General features: G+C 34.3%; 2 protein-coding genes across 5 annotated transcripts; both read right to left on the bottom strand.

The window, feature by feature from the left end:
- Positions 1 to 189: 189 nt before the first annotated feature.
- Positions 190 to 6,076, bottom strand: LOC117130570 (kinesin-like protein KIN-7H; the record flags this gene model as incomplete). The annotated part of the gene is given in 13 exon segments (XM_033283341.1): positions 190 to 505; positions 508 to 527; positions 626 to 750; positions 827 to 914; positions 1,008 to 1,053; positions 1,143 to 1,188; positions 1,191 to 1,226; positions 1,301 to 1,414; positions 1,509 to 1,609; positions 1,690 to 1,779; positions 1,888 to 2,115; positions 2,473 to 2,614; positions 2,728 to 6,076. Coding segments are annotated over 11 exon segments (1,208 nt in total), but the record flags the coding sequence as incomplete, so codon positions are not given.
- A 6,490-nt stretch (positions 6,077 to 12,566) lies between these two features.
- Positions 12,567 to 21,403, bottom strand: LOC103849704 (kinesin-like protein KIN-7H). Of its 4 annotated transcripts, none has more exons than XM_033283342.1 (15): positions 21,153 to 21,403; positions 20,898 to 21,039; positions 20,311 to 20,538; positions 20,113 to 20,202; positions 19,932 to 20,032; positions 19,724 to 19,837; positions 19,568 to 19,649; positions 19,413 to 19,480; positions 19,255 to 19,320; positions 19,054 to 19,178; positions 18,617 to 18,956; positions 18,376 to 18,495; positions 17,034 to 18,296; positions 16,629 to 16,936; positions 15,206 to 16,523 (listed from the first exon to the last, which is right to left on the bottom strand). In XM_033283342.1, exons 3-15 carry the CDS (start codon positions 20,534 to 20,536, stop codon positions 16,193 to 16,195), a joined length of 3,234 nt encoding a protein of 1,077 aa, XP_033139233.1. In that variant the 5' UTR covers positions 20,537 to 20,538; positions 20,898 to 21,039; positions 21,153 to 21,403; the 3' UTR covers positions 15,206 to 16,192. The 4 variants fall into 4 exon arrangements, with proteins under 4 accessions (XP_033139235.1, XP_033139236.1, XP_033139233.1 ...); XM_033283343.1 differs by having other exon boundaries at positions 20,898 to 21,043; positions 21,153 to 21,362; XM_033283344.1 differs by lacking the exons at positions 20,898 to 21,039; positions 21,153 to 21,403 and having other exon boundaries at positions 12,567 to 16,523; positions 20,311 to 20,878.
- Between the last annotated feature and the right edge of the window lie 694 nt (positions 21,404 to 22,097).

Genomic DNA, 22,097 nt, shown 5'->3' with positions numbered 1-22,097 from the left:
CGAAGATCCTCAATCTCGCAACGAGCTTGCTTTTAGCTCTTGTGCTAGTTGGAATACTCTTTCTTGAGCTGCAATAAATGGAACAGTTCACAACTCAAATCTTCAGAAAAACTACAGAGTGATTGGAATGTGAACATGAGCTATTAATATTATCGTAATAGGGTGATTGGTGGAGCTTTGTCTCGTTACCTTTCAACCTCGAGGTCCTTCTCCGTCAGTAATGCAGTTGTTGTGTCAGAGGCAACCGAAGGCTGACCAGGGCTTCTCAACTCACTTTCCAGTTTAGCCAACTCCCTCTGCAAGTGTTTCACTAAAGCCTTATCAGACATGACGACATTGACTTGTGCATTCGTTGTCACCTCCTTTGCACAGCTCGCGAATAGAAGCGTGTTTCTTGATTGCTCAACATGGATTCTTGCAGGACTCATGGTACATATTATGGCGGTTCTGGCATTTCCTCCCAAGGAAGACTGAAGTATGCGCGTCAGTTTTGAATCTCTGATGGAATGTGACCAGTTTTTCCTTTACTGCATGAATATTAGCCATATAATAATTAGTGATTGCAAAAAGAAAAAAAAATAAAGAGAATCGTTATGGAAGAAGCTAAGTGTGCTCAGAAGCCAACCTTAGCTTACGGATGACAGTTCCCAGCGTTAACAAACTTCGGTTTATATGACAACCTTCTTTCAACCTTGTGCCGGCTGATAATGACTGAGATGCACGTTCACTTCCAGCAAGATCAATAAAGTTCTGCAGGACCAAGTAATTACTCTATAGATCCTTTTCAACAACATTTTTTTAGCAGACAATGTGATGGAGAGTTTACCACTGTTGCTGTTAGTGTACTAAATTTATCGTTAGTGAAAAATTCACGAGCCGTGCTTTCAACTGTCTGTAAGAAAGTAGTAGAAGAACTAAGATATAAAGCTCACAAAGAAATGCAGCGTTTAAACCATAAAAATATAAATCAAGGAGATGCCTAACCAATCTCAAAATCTGATTGAGACCGGGAGCTAACTTCATTCAGAGCTGTCTCTCCAATTTGCCGCTGAGCTGAAAATGATTAAATGACCATGAAAATTATTACAAAACATAACTAATTAGAAAATTTAGATATATACCGGATTTAGACTGTCTTTTACCTTCGCAAACAGAAAGGAGCTCCTTGAAATGATTCCAGTCCGCGCAGAGTTTTCCTCTGTGAGTTTCTCAACAACTGTCCCTTTCTGTCAGAAGGAAAATGAACTTCGTATGAGAGATTACCAAACAAAACAAAAAAGAATGAAAATATTATATTTACCTCAGGATCATCTAGAAGTCTGAGCGGACTACTATCTGTACTTAAGAGATCTCGCACAGACTCATTATAGATCTCCATGGCGGAGAACTTTAGAATGAATTCTCTTTCCTTGTGCTGCTTACAGTAAGCAGATAAATTAACTACCACACGGAAACAAATATAGAATCGGCTGGTAAGAGATATGAGGATGCTTGTTCTCTTAAATTACCTTGTCAATGTAGTCATATATATCAACCAAAGTGCAGTGAGTAATTCCACTCATGGTGTATGTCTTTCCACTGCTTGTTTGCCCGTACGCAAAGACGCTAGCTGAAAACCAAGTGAAATATAAAGTAAGAGAAGAATAAAAAAGAAAACGTGAGGAAGAGTGAAATGCAGAGATGTCAAACCATTAACGCCACTGACAACAGAGAAAGCTACTTCCTTGGCCCCTTGGTCATAGACTTGCCTGGTACAACACTCAGGGCCGAACACTCTGTCTAGAGGCAGGCAGAGAATAATAATAATAATAAGAGAGAAAGAAGGAAGGAAGGAAGAGGGTTTGAATTGATGAAGAAAGGAAGGGAAATAAAAAAAGAATGTAATACCAAAAGAGTAAGCAGAAGGATACATGGAACGGTCAGAGATAGAGAGATGGCTCCTGTACATGATGGTTGTAGAGTTGATGCACTCCCAGTCAGGGGAATTATTCCTCAACATTTCCTTGTCATTTAAAGGTCGCAGACGAACAGAAACAGAAATCTTTTCTTCACAGCCGCCGCCGCCGCCGCCGCTTGGTCCTTGCATCTGATCCGCTTCCGTAGTCATCATCATACCTCCAGAGTAGAAAAATGAGAATGAAAACATTATATAATGGAGGCAAAGTGTAATAATAAGTCAATAATTGAGTCCAATCAATCATCTGGTCAAATTCCATGCCGGTAACAACCATGTGTGTCTCTTTCTCTACCAAACTAATAATGATACTAAAAGTAATATGTTACAGAGCAAGATCAGAAAACGGAGATTCTTGAGTCTGGACTATGGAGACAGAGACAAAAACAAGATTCATATTATAACTATTCCAGGATAGGTTTTGCGGAGGTTTGTATAAATGGTCCCCCTAAGATGTATATATTTTATTGAATACAAAGAAACAAAAATGAGATGCTTATGAATGGAATCAAATTTACCTAAGGAAGGAGGCCTTAAGATGATGATGACACAGCCGCTTCTGTAGAATGTTCGACCTGCCTCAACGCTAACTCCATGTGCAGTGAGGACGACCCGAATCTTTTGTTTTAAATTTCACAAATTACTTACACATACATACACCTGCCTCCAAACAAAATAAAATTCCAATAAACAATATTCAGCAAACATGGAGTCGAAAATTAAAACAATGCCTCCTACACGTAACACGCATTAGATGAATTTCTTCTTCTTACCTCGTCTACCCTCCGAGAAGATAAAGATAACCAAAGGCAGCTCCGAGAAGAGAATCTGAATGAAGAAGAAGAAGAAGATCCAGATATTCTATGACTCTCTCTCCCTCTCTGGATTAATCGGATTCGCACAGCTGTGATCGTTAATGGCGTTTTTCTGCAATCTGGCAAACTCCTCCTCTCTTTTTATTATTAGCCTTTCACTTTACAAACTGCCGCGCTAAACTAAGAACATTTTTTTCACTTTATTACCCTTTTACCCCTCTCAGTTTTTTTTTTATTCTTTCTTTTGTTATTCCGAAACTAACAAAAATGGTTTTGTTACTCTATTCATCTCCGCTTCACCTAATTATCGATGTTAAGTCACAATCGCTGATTAAACTTGTAAATGCTAATTGCTAATTCCGCAAGCAATGCTTCATGCTTTCTACCAACAAACACTTTTTCCTAACCTTGTTTTAAGTTTCGTTAACGAGTTTTCGATCGTTATTCATATAAATTTATGTATAAATAATAAAATAAACACAGCACATGGTAGTTGCAGACCCGCTGCTGTCCATTTTAGTGACTACCTTTAAATAACGTATTTCGCTAAAAGCCAATGCATGTGCAGTGTTTATTTTTTCTTACTTACACCCTAAGTTCGTTGCCATTTATATACCTTATAATGTAAAAATAATGAGTTTTTCATGATTGTTTTCCAGATTGACATTTACACAGTGAAGCAGATTAAGATATAATCACAGATTAAAAAGTATAATCACCCACTAGCCGTTTCTTTTATTTATTTATTTCTGCATGCGTACTTCTCACACTCTTGTTGAAACATAGTAGAAATAAAAATGCAGAAACATAAGCTGAAATCCATGTACGGTTGACTTATTATTATCAACCAAAACTTGGGATTAACAGGAAGCACATGCTGGTTCGTAGATAAATACTAGTATAATACTAATAGCGTGGTCGGTAGTTGAAGTATTGAAGAGACTAGTGTTTTTTTGTAGTATTATATATCGTTTTCTATAGCTAATTAAAAACAATATTTAATATCTGATATAGTAAATGTATGATGGGCACTTTATATATTTGGTTCAATAATTCCGTGCTATAGATATTAATTTGAAAGGTGATATAGAAATGAAATAAATGAAAGGGGACATGCACATGATGTGGAAATGGACAAAAACCATACCGACTCACAATTATGAGATATCACATGATGATGCGGACAAGTCAACGCTTCTTATATCTAGGCCTTACGTCACAAATAGGCTGGGCTTAGCCCAGAAGACCATGTTTAAAAATACAAGCCCAGAACAATTAACAAATTCAGAAAATAAGTTTTTCTTTGTTTTGTTTATTCTAAACAGGCCCGTCTCTTTACTTTTTGAGGTTTCATGCGAGCTGTAATCATCTAACAACACACGAAATATTTTGCAAAAAAAACCATGTGCAAAAACACGTCTTGCACTTACCTAGAAACGGACTTAATTCTAAAGGAGGATGGTTGGCAAGTTTCGCAGCCATCTTCAGCGATCTGTCAAAATCTGCGGGAGCTGCGAATTCAATGTTGGCTTTCGTGCAGCCATATTGTCCAACAAGATTGTCATCTTCTCCAAGTCCTACTGTCCGTATTTTTCAGTCCCTTTGAATCTGAATTTAATTGAAGAGTAATCCGTGTAAAGGTGTGATTTTGTTCAGAGTCGTGCTTATAGCCTTTAAAAAAAAAAGGCATTTAACCTTTTTTTTTTTGGTCAAAAAGGCATTTAACTAGGACCCCTAATTTTGTAAAAATTCCAGAGACCCTAATTACAAAAAAAATTTTTTACATAGTACTTAAAATATTCTCTTAATAACATTTTTATATTTATTTGATTCAGAATTTAACTTCTGTTTAAAATAACTATCAATATCTCTATATTTTAAATAAAATAATAAAGATTCTACTTCTAAAAATTGCAAATATTTAATCCACATTTGTCTTCTTTTATATACTATGAGTTAATTTTATTTTATATATTTATGGAAATTTGGTAAAAAAATATGAAATTTCGAATATATAGTTTATTATATTTAATTTAAATGCTAAGATTTTTGTTTTTTTAACGGATACCAACATTTCAATCCCAAATTTGTATCTTTGTTATTAACTTACAAATTCATATTTTTTATCATGATTTTAATTTTTTTAGTTTATAACATTTTTATGAAGAAGAATCAGAAACGTTGATGTAATAAATTCAAAAAAAACTCAGTGTTATATATATATATATATATATATACATATTTCAAATGTTTATATGATTCAAATTTAAATAAAACTATTATTAACAATATCATGTAAAATATATATTTTTAACTCGTCTCAGGCCTCCAAAAATCTTCGCACAGCACTGATTTTGTTTGGTACATTGCATATCTATTGCTTTCGCTCGAAACGAATTTGACTAAAAGGTTGATTGTTTGTAGTTTTTGGATTAGTTTTTGGTTTTTGTTTTTCCAAAAACCATTTAGCAACCAATCAAAATTTTAAAAGAATAGATTCCCTAAAATGTAGGAAAATTAGTTTTTGCAAATAACTGTTTTCTTAACACAAAAACCAAAAGCCAAGTTTTCATAGTTTTTTTCTTATCTTACGGTGGGTTTCCAATTTTTTTTAAATTGCTTTTATTTTATTTATATTTTAATATAAGAAAAAAATAAAAAATGATAATTACTGTAATCAAAAAAGGTTTAGTAAGATTCATTTTCTTACTATTGGTACTATTTATTAAAATTCGTGATATATATTCTTGTATTAATTTTTTTTAAACAAGAAATAAACTTCTAAAATAATTTTTTTTAATATCAGACCAAAAAATCATTAATCCAATTTTTGAGAAACCAGAAGGATAATAAAGTTTTAAATTCCGAATTCAAAATATATTTATAATTTTATACAGTACTTTCCTGAACTTATAAAAGTACATTTAAATTTTATTTAGTATATTTAAATAAACTAGCTATTGATATTTTTATTTATAATAATATGTGATTTATAAAATATTTTAAAAATACAACTATTTTTTTTAACTTTTTAATTATGTATTTTCATTTTTGAACTGCAGTAATTATGTTGTCATATATATATATCAGAATGGGGGAATTTTACTTCTACACTTTCTTTGGTACCACATTTCAAGTATACCACTAGTATGAAGACATTTTCACAAATACACTTTTCATTAATGACCAAAAGACCATACTAGCCCTAACCTTATCTCTCTCTCGCGATCCTCTTTTCTTTCTCTCTCTCTCGCGATCTTTTTTCTTCCTCTCTGCCTCCGATTCACCGGAGATCCACCATCTCTCTCTCATTCCACCGGTTCTCTGCGGTTCACTCTGCGGTTCACTTGTCGACTCCTACTTCTGTACAAGATTCCCAACTGGTATGCATCTAATTTCTCCTTTTTTTGTTTGTGTCGATTAATTTTGCGAAATTTCGATTTTGTGGTTACTATAGTCGAAAATCAAACAAGATTGCTTTAGACTTCTAATCTGTACATGTCGATCTAAGATAAACAATTCTGATTGTGAAAACATTGAGTTTTGACAACTTAAGACCCTTTATAACCCTTTGTAAATCTGAGTTATTTTGTAATGTAATTGATATGTTCAGTTCCTGAGAAGCTGTGTTCAAGCTTATATGAGAGCCACAATCCTGCCAGCACACATTTGCTTTAATTGTTGGTGAATGGTCGATTCACAATAAGAAAGTTGGCAGAATCTGAAAGTTTTGTTTTTGGTTCTGCGTTTCTTAACAGTTGTGACTTACGTGTCTGTCTAGTACTCAATGTAGCTCAATATGTTAATTATTTACTCTAATCTCTTGCTTGTTTCTTGACCATAATACAACAAACAGAGCGGTAGAATCCAATGAGATGTGGAAGACTCAGGAGCAAGAAAACGAAAGGCTCAAAATAAAATCAAGAGAGGAAAGCAGCAACAGCAGTAGCCAAATGAAGTGGAGTAGTAGTTTCTCGAAAAGGAGTTTGGATAAGAAATGTAGCTCCATTAACGAGGAGAGAAAGATCACTCATCAATCATCATTGGACAAAAGATTGTACTTGGATGATGATGATGAAGGTTTAGGAGATGATGAGAATTGAGTCTTTTCTCCAATCACGGTATATATGTCTATTTGCTATAGCTTCTGTTACCTTTAGCTTCCTTCATCTTCTGAGTCTCTTTGTAAATGACAGGAACAAACGTGGGAGAGGCTCTGTTGGTCCTAGGATGGATGAAAATGTCCCTTATCTTCCCACCGAGAAGGTTGATCAATTGCAAAGTTCTGATACAAGGGAAAGGAAGGTAGTCTTGCTGCAGCTTGGGCTCTAGCTAATCTATATTATCTTGCATGTTAGAAAGCTCTTATAAGGGTTTATAAAACTATTTATAAGAACTTATAAATCATTTTTAAGGTTTTAAAAATATATTTATAAAAGTTTATGAATCTGTATATAAGGTTTGTAAAAATATTATAAGAGTTTAATAATCTTCATAACACAATTTATAAGAGTTAATAAATCTTTTTCAAGAGTTTATAAATCTTTACAAACATTTAGAAGTAAAATATTCATAAAGCTATTATAAGTGTCTATAATTCTAATATAAATGTTTGTAAATTATTTATAGTAAATAAAAGATTATTTATAATGGTTTATAAAACAATTAATAAGACTTTATAAAATCAGTCTATAAGGTTTTTTAAATATATTATTAAAGTATAATTCATTTATAAGAGTTTATAAAATCCGTTTATAAGGATTATAAATAATTAATAAATGTTTATGAATGATTTATGAAGATTTAGAAATCATTTATAAATATTTATCAATAGTTTATATATATTCCTCATGTGGTGGAAAACAGCAAGATGATGTAGCAGAGGTTTGTGGGGATATTGAGTTTGCTGTATAGTTCATAGCTAAGAATAAGAGCGAGTGTCTCCAAGAAGAATGGGGAGTGTTGGGGAAGTCTCCGGAGGCGGCTTTAGATGTGGATCAGACGATCTTCGTGGTTACGGCGGAAGACGTGGAGAGGAGCAAAAGACGGTGTTATGGGCAGCAAGAAACTTCTCCAGCAAGAAGATTTGCTTGCTTTACGTCCATCGTCCTGCTTGGCCTGCCTCCTGCAGTGAGAATCTTATGCTTCTCTTTCTCTCTGACTTAACTATTTTGTGGTGAATTATAGAATATTTATGGATGTTGAATTGTTCTTGAGTGTAGATTTGCTCATGAATCATGATTGAATCTTACCGAGTCTATATATATATCCTTTAGTTGATTGTGGATGATGTTAATGATGTACCTCTGTTTGCTAAGAAAATCTGAGAAATGATATAATTGTTTTATAAAGAAGAGGCAGAGAAACCATATCAAATTATATCATCATAATAAAATCCTTATAAGACTTTATAAAGATAATAAATAATTTATAAATATTTATAAATCATTTATGAAAATTCAGAAATCATTTATAAACCTTTATCAATAGTTTATATATATATTCCTATAAATGATTTATAAACCTTTATAAAATCACTTATAAGAATATACCAAATATTTATAAGGTTTTATAAAATCATTTATAAATATTTAGAAAGGTAATTTCATTTATAAAGTCTTAAAAATCATTTATAAGATTTTATAAATCTTTACATTTAGAAGTAAAATATTCATAAAGCTATTATAAGTTTAAAAAGTAAAATCGATGATATAAATACATGAAGATGCTCGTTACTAATTTTCTGAAAAACGAAACTAGAGTAAATGTAAAGTACAAATGATTTACAGCTTACAATCACTTATAAGAACACGTGTTATACATATATATATTACAGAAAGACATGTGTCTTGTTTCTCTTATATGTGTCAAAAACATATATATTACATATAAAAACACGTGTCTTATCTCTCTTTCTGCAACTCCAATCTTCTTGAAAATTGTGTTTCCTTCTGAAAACATAAAAACATAAGGCTAAATATATATATTGTTTTACGGTTTCTTTTATAAGGCCTTATAAATATAAAAATTGTAATAAATACCTCAAGCGGATTACCTTTATAAAATCACTTATAAATTTTATAAGAGCTTATAAAACCTTGTATCAACCATCTATAAAGTTTTTAAAACATATATAAATATTTATAAGATTTTATAAATCTTTTTCAAGAGTTTATAAATCTTTTTCAAGAGTTTATAAATCTTTTATAAGATTTTATAAATCTTTACATTTAGAAGTAAAATATTCATAAAGCTATTATAAGTTTAAAAAATAAAATCGGTGATATAAATACATGAAGATGCTCATTACTAATTTTCTGAAAAAAGAAACTAGAGTAAATGTAAAGTACAAATGATTTACAGCTTACAATCACTTATAAGAACACGTGTTACACATATATATTACAGAAAGACATGTGTCTTGTTTCTCTTATATGTGTCAAGAACATATATATTACATACAAAAACACGTGTCTTCTCTCTCTTTCTGCAACTCCAATCTTCTTAAAAATTGTGTTTCCCTATGAAAACATAAAAATATAAGGCTAAATATATATATATATATATATATATATATATATATATTGTTTTACGGTTTCTTTTATAAAACCTTATAAATATAAAAATTGTAATAAATACCTCAAGGGGGTTACCTTTATAAAATCACTTATAAATTTTATAAGAGCTTATAAAACCTTGTATCAACCATCTATAAAGTTTTTAAAACATATATAAATATTTATAAAACTATTTAAAAGGGTTTATAAAACTATTTACAAGAACTTATAAGCTATTTATAAGAGTTTTTACATTTATTTATAAGTGTTCATAAATTAATTTACAAGGTTTATAAATCTATTTATAAGAGTTTATAAATCACCAAATTAACCAACTTTTCACTATTTCTTTGCTTATTAAGGAACATCATTCTTTTACAGTTTCTTTTATAAGGCCTTATAAAAAAGTATAATTGAGTATTGAGATGATTGAGTATTGAGAGATACTTGAGGTTTCTGAATTTATAATGGTTTATAAAAATTTATAAAGGGTTTACAAAACCACAATGTTAGATGAACGTCTCAGTTCTGCAGATGCACATAATATATCCAGACCAGATATATAGCCTTCTAGGACCTTTCTCACAGAAATAGCAAAAGCCTGATTAACAAGAGTATAGTGGCTCTTGTTATTGGCTTCTTCATTTTCACCTACTTTACAGCTCCCCCATGTCCCTCAACTTCCAACTTGAAGTTCATGAAATGGGTCTACGAAGTTATGGAGAAGAAAGACCAAAGAACCAAAACAGCCTATGTTTCAAAGAATCTGTCCCAAGGCGTCAGTGCTTGATAACCAATGCCACAAGCTCAGACTTTTGTGGGTTGTCCTATCAGCTGGCTCAGAGCATAATCCATAAGAGAGCTTATGTATGCTAATAAGAGAAGAACACCTTGCAGGGCATTCAACGCCAACCTAACCAAACTTAATTCCTATTAAAAAGCAACAAAATTGTCAGAGAATGTGGCCAAAAGTAGAAGTAGTCTCAATATACTTCTTTCATTTCATCTAAGCACTAAAGATATTCCATTGTTCTGTAATTGATTACTAAGAATAGAAATCTGAGAACATGACATCGTAATCTTCCCTAAGATAATGATTTCGTCGTAACTCAATACAGTACATCGAGTACTAAACTCAAATCAATAAAATTGATACTTCTTTTCCCCCAAATCATTTCCTATTAGGTTTCCGATCCTAGCCACTCAAGTGAAATGCAAAGCTCATGTTTCCACGCATACAAACATGAAAAGCGTAAATGGTGAACTTACAGAGGCAAATGAAGAAGACGGAGGAGAAGCACGAGTTGGAAGAAGAAATTGGCAGCTCTGAGAATGTAAGGACTCTCAATTACTTGGTGGAAGGTAAAGCTCCTCCTGTTTGAGCTTCTCCAGAAGCGAATCAATGCTCGTCGCCACCGTCATTATTTCTCAATCGAGGAGAAAGTGAGAGATCGTCTTGTTCGCCTGAGCTTGTAGAGTTTTTCAGCTTCGTCGGAGAATTCGTCAGCGCCGTCCGGAGAACTCGTCAGGATCGTCGGATTTGATCACCGTCGAATTCGAAATCAATCTGGAAACTCTCAGATTTGGAATTGAGGGAGAACGAGAGTAATTTAGGTTTAATTATTCAGGGGTATAATGGTACTTTGTCTATTAAAATTTTAATGGTAAAGTTGAAAAGTGTAAAGTTGAAAAGTGGTATTAGGAAAGTGGTATTAGTGGCAATTCCCCTATCAGAATTGTGGTTCATATATCTAGCTCGCATTATTTTCTCTTATAAAATAAATTTATTTTTAAGTGGTAATATTTTGTATTATTTGTTGTTCATAGTAAGTAATACTTTACTACTAATTTTTATTTCAACTCAAACAAAAATAATCATTCAAGTTTTCTAAAACCTAAAACTATACAAAAATCAGAAATTTTAGATAAATATTTTAATATTTTATAAAAACAAAAACCAAAAGTCAGAAACCAAAATCACCATTCGTGTTTTTTCAAAAACTAAAATCTACTGCAAAATCAAAAACTAGAAACTAAAAACCAAAATTTAAAAACTAAAAATCAAAAACCAAAAACTAAAAAATAAAATCTAAAAACTATCTAAACAATCATCACCTAAGAGTAGTCTGTGTGGCTTGTATTTTTGGGCCTATTGATCCCCTCTTCTCGTTCAAAAACAATTATCATTTGGGTTTTTGGAGGTTTCGCCATCTTCTTTCTTATTAATTTTTTTTTCAAAATATAAGATTCTAGTAAACAATATTCAAATTATCTTGACTGAGAATCATGAGTGGAATGGGATGAACTAAAAGTTGGTTTCGGTACAAAAAATAAGGCCCAACAGTATTGTTACTTTTTCTATTTTATGGTGAGACATTTTATAAAATTCGTTTTGGAAAGCTTCATGCTGTTGTTTGTGTGGTCCTAACTAAAGGCTTCTATTTTGTCCCCCTGAAATGCAATGATGCCAATTGCAAATTTGTCTCTTATACGTGTCTCTCTCTAATTGGTTTACAAAAGGAGAATTCTCTCAAGACCCCACTTGCCTTGTGATACTTAAAGTAGCTCTTTAATCACCACTCGTCCTCAAAATGCTTTCTACGTACAATAACATCAAATTATTGGCAAAGTATATTTGTTTGTGAAGAAGAAAGAAAAGCAATTAACTTTTTCTAAAGAGGATTTGGAAGACAAGTGCGAGGTTGTACGGAGGAAATCTCGGTATCAAATCAGCTGAAATCTGGTGGGTTTAGGGTTTAATGGAGTTATGGGACCAATTGATTTACATATTTTGTATAATATATTGTTTTTTTTTTTTTGAACACAGTATAATATATTGTTCTTACTGTAAAATCACAAATAAAGTGATCTGTGTGTATAACTTTTGGACAGTCTTCACATGCATCCCCATGCACCATTTATTTCTTCTTAACAAAATAAATCATCCAAATTAGTATGGGTTGGGTCTAATCATATCATCACGGCGTTCTTGAGGTGACATATATTGAATAATGAAAAAGAGAGGGTAAGGAATAAAAATGTGGAAAGAGGTGATTTTAGGTCCAAACATGTATGCCTGCAGAAATGAAGACGCAGACCAATTTTTATTCTTTTTCTGTTCATTCCACTCACCCTCATAATCTGCAAAATCTCTCTCTCTCTCTAGGTAAGTGCTTAATAACAACAGAATCTACGTACACACACAAAACATAAATTATATTTATACTGACGCCTAAGTACATTTATATTTACGTGGATGGATTCTCGAGTCGAGGGAAACACATACAATGCAAGATCGGACTTTTGGAAAATTGTAGTATAAGCCAAACAACGCATAGTATATGTGAAAAATGTGCAATGATAAGACGAAGTCTATATGAATGCTTATTTTTTTGTAAACTTATATTGATGCTTATTACGATTTTTAAAAACATAAATGTCGATGTTGCAGTGAGGACGTTTGGTTCAGTAAGTAGAACTTCTCGTCATCTAAGTATCTCTCTATCCCTTCAAATGTAAATGTACTGACATTACATCAACACACAAATCAACTCTAACCATTATAAACCTAGTTATTTTAAACACACTACATCAAAAGATTATTAGTTTTTAGTTTTAATAATTTAAATACATTATTTATCTATAATTGACTAATTTCATTATATCACATTTGATTTTATATTTGATTTTGTTAAATTTTGTAATTTTATGTCTTCATTATTTATTAAAAATTATTTTAGAGTTAATTTATATATTAGTTTGTTTTTATGAAAAAAATTAGTTCAGCTAAATTTACATTAAAAACGAAAAGTACATAATATGTATTTTTACAGTTTGATATAATCGATGATAATTATTTGAGTATATTTTAAATTAAAATATAATTAATATAATATTTTAATTTTTAGCAAGGTAAGAAAAAATAGAAATATTCTCTCCATATACAAAAATTGAAGTTTTAGTTTTTGTATATGAAAGATAGATGTTTAAGACTTTATTTAGTGCATTTTGCTTTAATTAAAATATTAAATCTAGCAAATATAAGTCTACGCTAATTAATATATTCATGTGACTATAGTCAAATGAAAAGTAATAAAATATATTAGTTTAATAATTGGTATGATAAATAGCATTCACTAAAGTAACATCAATTTTGGTAAAACTATGTAATTTTGGAATTTTATTATAGATAAAATCACACTAAATTTGATATTTTGGAGTTGGCTTCAAAAACTGCTTAAATTTAACTATCAAGTATACGAAGTGATATACATACGACCATATTGACAAACAGTAGCCGCCTATCATATATACCTATGCCAGTTTGTCTGTGATTGTTTTGCCAAACCCACAGTAAAGCTCAGTACATGTTTCCCACGGTTTCCAATATACAAGTATATTTCAACATTAATTGATTTTACAGAGCAAATCACATCTGTAATTAACTGACAAACATCTTAAAATTTTAAATTCGACGTCCAAAAAAGTCTTGAGTTGAAAATTGAAAAGAACAAGCCTGAGATTAGCGATCAGAGTTGAAAACAGCCAGCTGGAAAGCTGTTGATGTGAGCTTCCACAGATACAGACTCGTTGACTTTTTTGATATTTGAAAACTGGACTGGATTATATACTCCAATAATACAATAATACAAGGTACTTCCAGATAAAAACACTATGAACTTATAATTAAATTTTGTAGGCAGGTAATAGAGAACTTAACTTTTTTTAACAGAAATTGTACATAATATTAAAAGACAGGTAACGATTTAAATATAGAATATAAACATTCTCAGGATTTGGAGATTAATCTTTAAAACACTGATTAACGTTATAAACTCCTCTTCCTCCGTTCTACAAACCCTAGTTGTACTGTAAGAATTAAATGGCTATGATCTGTCAAGATCTAGGGTTGGAGAAGAAGTGTGTACCAGTGATGAAACTGTTGTTGGAGGTAGGATAATTAAGTGAGGCAGGATCAATGTAATGATCTGAAGTGGAGCCAACGACTCCATTGTTGCAGCTCACCTTTGCGCTTGACGAGGAGGCCGATGGCCCTGCGGTTATGAGATTCAACGGCTGAGATCCACCGTCCGAGGAGCTTCTCTCGGCCGGACCTTGGTCGTAGAGAATACCTTTGAATACGTGACCGCCTATACTCACAGCTGTTTTGTATGCATATTCATCTTCTCCCTCATCAACCGAACTCACACGCACACACTGGAAAGTTGCAGATGAGCTAATTTCCGGTGGAAAATTTCCAACCTGTAGCCCTAGGTGAAAAATAATTATGTGATCAGATGTTTGATTACATGTGGAGAAATAAAATTTAATGTAAGATTTGTTTGTTTATATAGAAAAAGATTTTATAAACTTCTTTCAAAAAAAAAGATTTTTAAAGTGTTTTCAAAAAAAATATTTTTAAGTTAATGGCAACAAATAAAAACACAAATATCAAGATCAGCGAGAACAGTGTCCTGCTGTCAATCCAAGAGTCAGTTTTACTCATACACAGTGTATATCTTCATAACAAAACAAAAAAAAAGTTGAAAACTAGTACAAACTTTTGTTCTTCTCGAAAATGAAAAAAAAAACAAATAAATACCAATAAAAAAAGCTGATCAAACAATATAGGGTTTCTGTTTCTGCAGTTGTAAATACCAATAGAAAATATACGCCTACATATTTATTAGGAACTGGTCCGGGTTAACACTCTATATATGATTACGGTAACTACGTTTTTAGCCAAATTTCTGTTGGGTTTTAATTACTTTAGCCACATGTTTTCCCCCTTTAGAGTATAGTCGATGTTGTTTTAACCCATCAAATGGTGATGTTGATGCAAACATAATCTTTGGGTTTCTCCTTCCACTGTTTAGTTGTTTGTTATGTAAAAATTCTTTTCCCAAAAGGTCTCGAGTTTGATTCATTTTTTGCAACAAAACTAATGTTAGAAGGAAGTAACCTAAAGGTTTGAAACTGGTGTTGAGGTAGAAATTCTTATTATGATTTCACTCTCTTAAGGTTTTTGTTCCAACATGAGTGTCTGTAGCAGCGCGTAACCGTTTTGGGTTGTGATAGCCTGTGCTTGACCAGCTGGCTTGTCCTCTCCCCTTTGCTTTACTTTTCCGTTCATCGCTTTAGTCTTATCCTCACTTGTGTTTTGTCTTGTGCAGGAAGAAGACCGTTAACTGAGGAGCAAAGCTCTGCGTTTTGTTTAAATCCGTATTGGGCTTTGCAGAAGTTGGGCTTGACCCATTTGTGATAATACTGGGTAGAAGAGAATTAGGGAAAATGATAGGCGAAGTGGCTGCAACCACATGGCTAGCAATGGAGTCCATCTCAATAGCTTTGATAGTAACTACATGGGATTTACTGACATCTTGGAAACAATGTTTAATCTCGTGTTCAACCTAACCATATCTACTGCATTTAGAACGTAACCAAGCGTATTCCACATCAATCATGGAAAGAAAACCATTTTCATCACGAGCGGCAATTCTCGAAGGAAAAGCTTTGCTCATTGTTACTCATTGTTAATGCTTCAAACAAAATTTAGCACAAGAAGAAACTTAATGTTGATTACTTGCAACTTTGGCTCTGAGGATCATCAAGGGAAAACATAAATTGCATCAGTCTGATAATAGTCCCAACGCCATAAAACCACTGTGATTATCATAGTCAGATGTAGGAGATACAAAATAGACACGGAGATTGACTAGAAGATTGAGATAGTGAAAACACGCCATTACCTTCAAATTCACTAATGGGAGAGAGACAACTTAAATCAACAGGATCAATATAAAAGAAGATTGTGATTTCATTAGCGAACATTTCTTTATAGTGTGCTTTACTTACTACTACCAAAGTTACAAAAAGGAGAGGGACAAAACACTGCGTTTCCAAAGACTAGATTTCTTGGGACGAGGTGGTCTGAAAGCAAAGTTGATGCCAAACATGTCGGAGGAAGTCAAGTTCATGTCGACGAATCCATGGAGCTTACCAACGAGGGAGGCACTCTCTCGGACATGACCCATGTCTTTGTAATCAGACCAGAGTCTGTGCGCCAGCTGGACCCGCCGGTGCCTTGTGTTCAGCGCAACTCCCCATCTCAAGAACAAGTTCTCTCTCTCTTCCTTGGATAGTTTCCTCTGCATCAACTTGCTCAGCTTAAACCTCTCTCTAGTCAACGCCTTCGTGCTGCTTGTTTGTTTCCCACACAATACATAATTAAATATATTAGTACTAAACCAAAAAAAAAGAAGAGATATATATAAAAAATAAAATGTGGAATGGAATTTAAACCTGGACACTAGGCTCAGATCGTCGCTGGCTTTGCTATTATGGGCGATGTACTTGAGTCTACGGAGTTCGACCTCCAAGTACAAGCAGTCTTTCTGATCCCCTCTGAACAATAGGAAGAAGTAGCTTCTGTGGGCCATGGAGACGTTACACGTGTGCCATAACTCTATGATCTCCCGCTGTAGCCTCTTGAACTCTTCCGGCCAATTCAAAGGCGTGTCTAGGTAGTCTTGTATTGGGTCCAATGCAGCGTCTTTGAAACTCTTTGTCGAACTCAACCCCAAGAACAACTTCTGTTCTATTTCCTCCATCTGTTAACACGTCGACACGCAAAACGAAAAAATCATTATTGTTTTTTTTTTTTCTGGTTGGAACCAAATATAAGCAAAGAAAAAAAAAAAAACTAACCGAGCGATGAATGATTCGCTTGTCTTTCTGAGCAGCAGTCTCCTCAGTTTTCTCCTGGCTTGTAGAAGGGCTGCCACTCGTCTGAAGCTCAAACGCAGAAACATCAGAGGGGCGGGACAGAGATTCATTTGGTGATGACGACATTTCGTTGTGTGAAGAAGCAGTAGCATGCGCAGTTTGAGTGTCGCTAAAGCTTCTCTCGATCCAAGTTGTTGGCATGCTCCTCCCGCTGAACTCATCCTGCAGCAACCTCTCATTCTTGATGTCGCGCATCTCAGCTGCTTTGGCGAATCCTTTGTCGTACCAACTTGGCGGTGTGTCAGCATCAGCATCTTTCTCAAACCAAGATGGGGAAGCGCTCGACAACACGCATGCTCTACAGCTCCGGCTTCTAGTCAGTTTCATGCCTCTGACCGGTTGTGATTCTCTCTCCGTAAGCCAAGAGAATGGCTTTTCAGGAGAGGGAGTGATGAATACTGGAGGCGTCGGGTTGCTACTACTAAGGCTTGTAACAAACTCATCAGGAGATGATTTGAAATCACAGCATGGAGGAGGGGTTTTGATGAGTTCGCTTTCTTGTTTTGGTTGAGTAGAGGAATTACTCACTTCCTTTACTCTTTCTTCTTCTTCTACTTCCTTTTCATCTTCAATTGGTGGTTGTATGTTCTTTGGCTCCGTTACACATACTGGTTCTTCTTCCTCTTCTTCCTCTTCTTCAGCTTTAGTGGATAGTTGTAGGCTCTTTGGCTCCGTCACACATACTGGTTCTTCTGCATTAACAACGTCAAATCTATCTGGACTGCTCTGCGGAATATTTTCCTGTGGATGTCTAGTGACATCTGACATAATATCTGTTTCTATGCATCGAACTTCCCTGCAGTCATCCTCAGAATTTCCATCAGTCTCTCTACCCATTTCATCAACCTCTTCCTCCTCAGCTGGAGAAGGAAAAATAACTAATGTTGACGAGACATTCCTCGGAACATGAGGTTGAGCTTCAGTTTCTTCTGTGTGAACTTGGGATTGGTCTTTAGTTTCTTCCCCGTGTGGAGTTACAAAGGCATGCTGATGAAATGGACTACTTGACCCAGAATCTATCCTGAAATCTGAAAGCTGGAAGACGTTGTCGTCGTAACTGTATTCAGATGATCGTGGAGACAAGCTGGAACGGTGAGCTGATATAGGGCTTAATGGTGTTGTATTCTCAGAGTCCCATGTACTGCGCACCCTCAGCTTCGGGTATTGATGTTCCACCAGCACCACCTGTGCAGCAGACAGGAAACAAAATTTTAATAAGTTGGAAAGTAAAGTGGATTTAAGTAAAGATTAAACATACATTTACCTCTGTAGATAGTGTCTCTTTTGGTCCTTGTTTTCCTTCTCCAACCATTCGTCGAAGATCCTCAATCTCGCAACGAGCTTGCTTTAGCTCTTGTGCTAGTTGGAATACCTCTTTCTTGAGCTGCAATAAATGGAACAGTTCACAACTCAAATCTTCAGAAAAACTACAGAGTGATTGGAATGTGAACATGAGCTATTAATATTATCGTAATAGGGTGATTGGTGGAGCTTTGTCTCGTTACCTTTTCAACCTCGAGGTCCTTCTCCGTCAGTAATGCAGTTGTTGTGTCAGAGGCAACCGAAGGCTGACCAGGGCTTCTCAACTCACTTTCCAGTTTAGCCAACTCCCTCTGCAAGTGTTTCACTAAAGCCTTATCAGACATGACGACATTGACTTGTGCATTCGTTGTCACCTCCTTTGCACAGCTCGCGAATAGAAGCGTGTTTCTTGATTGCTCAACATGGATTCTTGCAGGACTCATGGTACATATTATGGCGGTTCTGGCATTTCCTCCCAAGGAAGACTGAAGTATGCGCGTCAGTTTTGAATCTCTGAATGGAATGTGACCAGTTTTTCCTTTACTGCATGAATATTAGCCATATAATAATTAGTGATTGCAAAAAGAAAAAAAATAAAGAGAATCGTTATGGAAGAAGCTAAGTGTGCTCAGAAGCCAACCTTAGCTTACGGATGACAGTTCCCAGCGTTAACAAACTTCGGTTTATATGACAACCTTCTTTCAACCTTGTGCCGGCTGATAATGACTGAGATGCACGTTCACTTCCAGCAAGATCAATAAAGTTCTGCAGGACCAAGTAATTACTCTATAGATCCTTTTCAACAACATTTTTTTAGCAGACAATGTGATGGAGAGTTTACCACTGTTGCTGTTAGTGTACTAAATTTATCGTTAGTGAAAAATTCACGAGCCGTGCTTTCAACTGTCTGTAAGAAAGTAGTAGAAGAACTAAGATATAAAGCTCACAAAGAAATGCAGCGTTTAAACCATAAAAATATAAATCAAGGAGATGCCTAACCAATCTCAAAATCTGATGAGACCGGGAGCTAACTTCATTCAGAGCTGTCTCTCCAATTTGCCGCTGAGCTGAAAATGATTAAATGACCATGAAAATTATTACAAAACATAACTAATTAGAAAATTTAGATATACCGGATTTAGACTGTCTTTTACCTTCGCAAACAGAAAGGAGCTCCTTGAAATGATTCCAGTCTCGCAGAGTTTCCTCTGTGAGTTTCTCAACAACTGTCCCTTTCTGTCAGAAGGAAAATGAACTTCGTATGAGAGATTACCAAACAAAACAAAAAAGAATGAAAATATTATATTTACCTCAGGATCATCTAGAAGTCTGAGCGGACTACTATCTGTACTTAAGAGATCTCGCACAGACTCATTATAGATCTCCATGGCGGAGAACTTTAGAATGAATTCTCTTTCCTTGTGCTGCTTACAGTAAGCAGATAAATTAACTACCACACGGAAACAAATATAGAATCGGCTGGTAAGAGATATGAGGATGCTTGTTCTCTTAAATTACCTTGTCAATGTAGTCATATATATCAACCAAAGTGCAGTGAGTAATTCCACTCATGGTGTATGTCTTTCCACTGCTTGTTTGCCCGTACGCAAAGACGCTAGCTGAAAACCAAGTGAAATATAAAGTAAGAGAAGAATAAAAAAGAAAACGTGAGGAAGAGTGAAATGCAGAGATGTCAAACCATTAACGCCACTGACAACAGAGAAAGCTACTTCCTTGGCCCCTTGGTCATAGACTTGCCTGGTACAACACTCAGGGCCGAACACTCTGTCTAGAGGCAGGCAGAGAATAATAATAATAATAAGAGAGAAAGAAGGAAGGAAGGAAGAGGGTTTGAATTGATGAAGAAAGGAAGGGAAATAAAAAAAGAATGTAATACCAAAAGAGTAAGCAGAAGGATACATGGAACGGTCAGAGATAGAGAGATGGCTCCTGTACATGATGGTTGTAGAGTTGATGCACTCCCAGTCAGGGGAATTATTCCTCAACATTTCCTTGTCATTTAAAGGTCGCAGACGAACAGAAACAGAAATCTTTTCTTCACAGCCGCCGCCGCCGCCGCCGCTTGGTCCTTGCATCTGATCCGCTTCCGTAGTCATCATCATACCTCCAGAGTAGAAAAAATGAGAATGAAAACATTATATAATGGAGGCAAAGTGTAATAATAAGTCAATAATTGAGTCCAATCAATCATCTGGTCAAATTCCATGCCGGTAACAACCATGTGTGTCTCTTTCTCTACCAAACTAATAATGATACTAAAAGTAATATGTTACAGAGCAAGATCAGAAAACGGAGATTCTTGAGTCTGGACTATGGAGACAGAGACAAAAACAAGATTCATATTATAACTATTCCAGGATAGGTTTTGCGGAGGTTTGTATAAATGGTCCCCCTAAGATGTATATATTTTATTGAATACAAAAGAAACAAAAATGAGATGCTTATGAATGGAATCAAATTTACCTAAGGAAGGAGGCCTTAAGATGATGATGACACAGCCGCTTCTGTAGAATGTTCGACCTGCCTCAACGCTAACTCCATGTGCAGTGAGGACGACCCGAATCTTTTGTTTTAAATTTCACAAATTACTTACACATACATACACCTGCCTCCAAACAAAATAAAATTCCAATAAACAATATTCAGCAAACATGGAGTCGAAAATTAAAACAATGCCTCCTACACGTAACACGCATTAGATGAATTTCTTCTTCTTACCTCGTCTACCCTCCGAGAAGATAAAGATAACCAAAGGCAGCTCCGAGAAGAGAATCTGAATGAAGAAGAAGAAGAAGATCCAGATATTCTATGACTCTCTCTCCCTCTCTGGATTAATCGGATTCGCACAGCTGTGATCGTTAATGGCGTTTTTCTGCAATCTGGCAAACTCCTCCTCTCTTTTTATTATTAGCCTTTCACTTTACAAACTGCCGCGCTAAACTAAGAACATTTTTTTCACTTTATTACCCTTTTACCCCTCTCAGTTTTTTTTTTATTCTTTCTTTTGTTATTCCGAAACTAACAAAAATGGTTTTGTTACTCTATTCATCTCCGCTTCACCTAATTATCGATGTTAAGTCACAATCGCTGATTAAACTTGTAAATGCTAATTGCTAATTCCGCAAGCAATGCTTCATGCTTTCTACCAACAAACACTTTTTCCTAACCTTGTTTTAAGTTTCGTTAACGAGTTTTCGATCGTTATTCATATAAATTTATGTATAAATAATAAAATAAACACAGCACATGGTAGTTGCAGACCCGCTGCTGTCCATTTTAGTGACTACCTTTAAATAACGTATTTCGCTAAAAGCCAATGCATGTGCAGTGTTTATTTTTTCTTACTTACACCCTAAGTTCGTTGCCATTTATATACCTTATAATGTAAAAATAATGAGTTTTTCATGATTGTTTTCCAGATTGACATTTACACAGTGAAGCAGATTAAGATATAATCACAGATTAAAAAGTATAATCACCCACTAGCCGTTTCTTTTATTTATTTATTTCTGCATGCGTACTTCTCACACTCTTGTTGAAACATAGTAGAAATAAAAATGCAGAAACATAAGCTGAAATCCATGTACGGTTGACTTATTATTATCAACCAAAACTTGGGATTAACAGGAAGCACATGCTGGTTCGTAGATAAATACTAGTATA

This window comes from Brassica rapa, unplaced genomic scaffold (assembly GCF_000309985.2).
Source record: "Brassica rapa cultivar Chiifu-401-42 unplaced genomic scaffold, CAAS_Brap_v3.01 Scaffold0562, whole genome shotgun sequence".
Classification (NCBI taxonomy): Eukaryota; Viridiplantae; Streptophyta; class Magnoliopsida; order Brassicales; family Brassicaceae; genus Brassica; species Brassica rapa.
The sequence above is the reverse complement of the archived record's forward strand: the minus strand, read 5'-3'. Positions and strand labels throughout refer to the sequence as shown.

Coding starts and splice junctions, on each gene's coding strand:
- LOC103849704 (XM_033283342.1), bottom strand. CDS start 20,536: ATGATGATGACTACGGAAGCGGATCAGATGCAAGGACCAAGCGGCGGC. Junction 19,481..19,567: donor GCTCCTTTCTGTTTGCGAAG/GTAAAAGACAGT, acceptor AATCATTTTCAG/CTCAGCGGCAAATTGGAGAG. Junction 18,957..19,053: donor ACTGTCATCCGTAAGCTAAG/GTTGGCTTCTGA, acceptor ATATTCATGCAG/TAAAGGAAAAACTGGTCACA.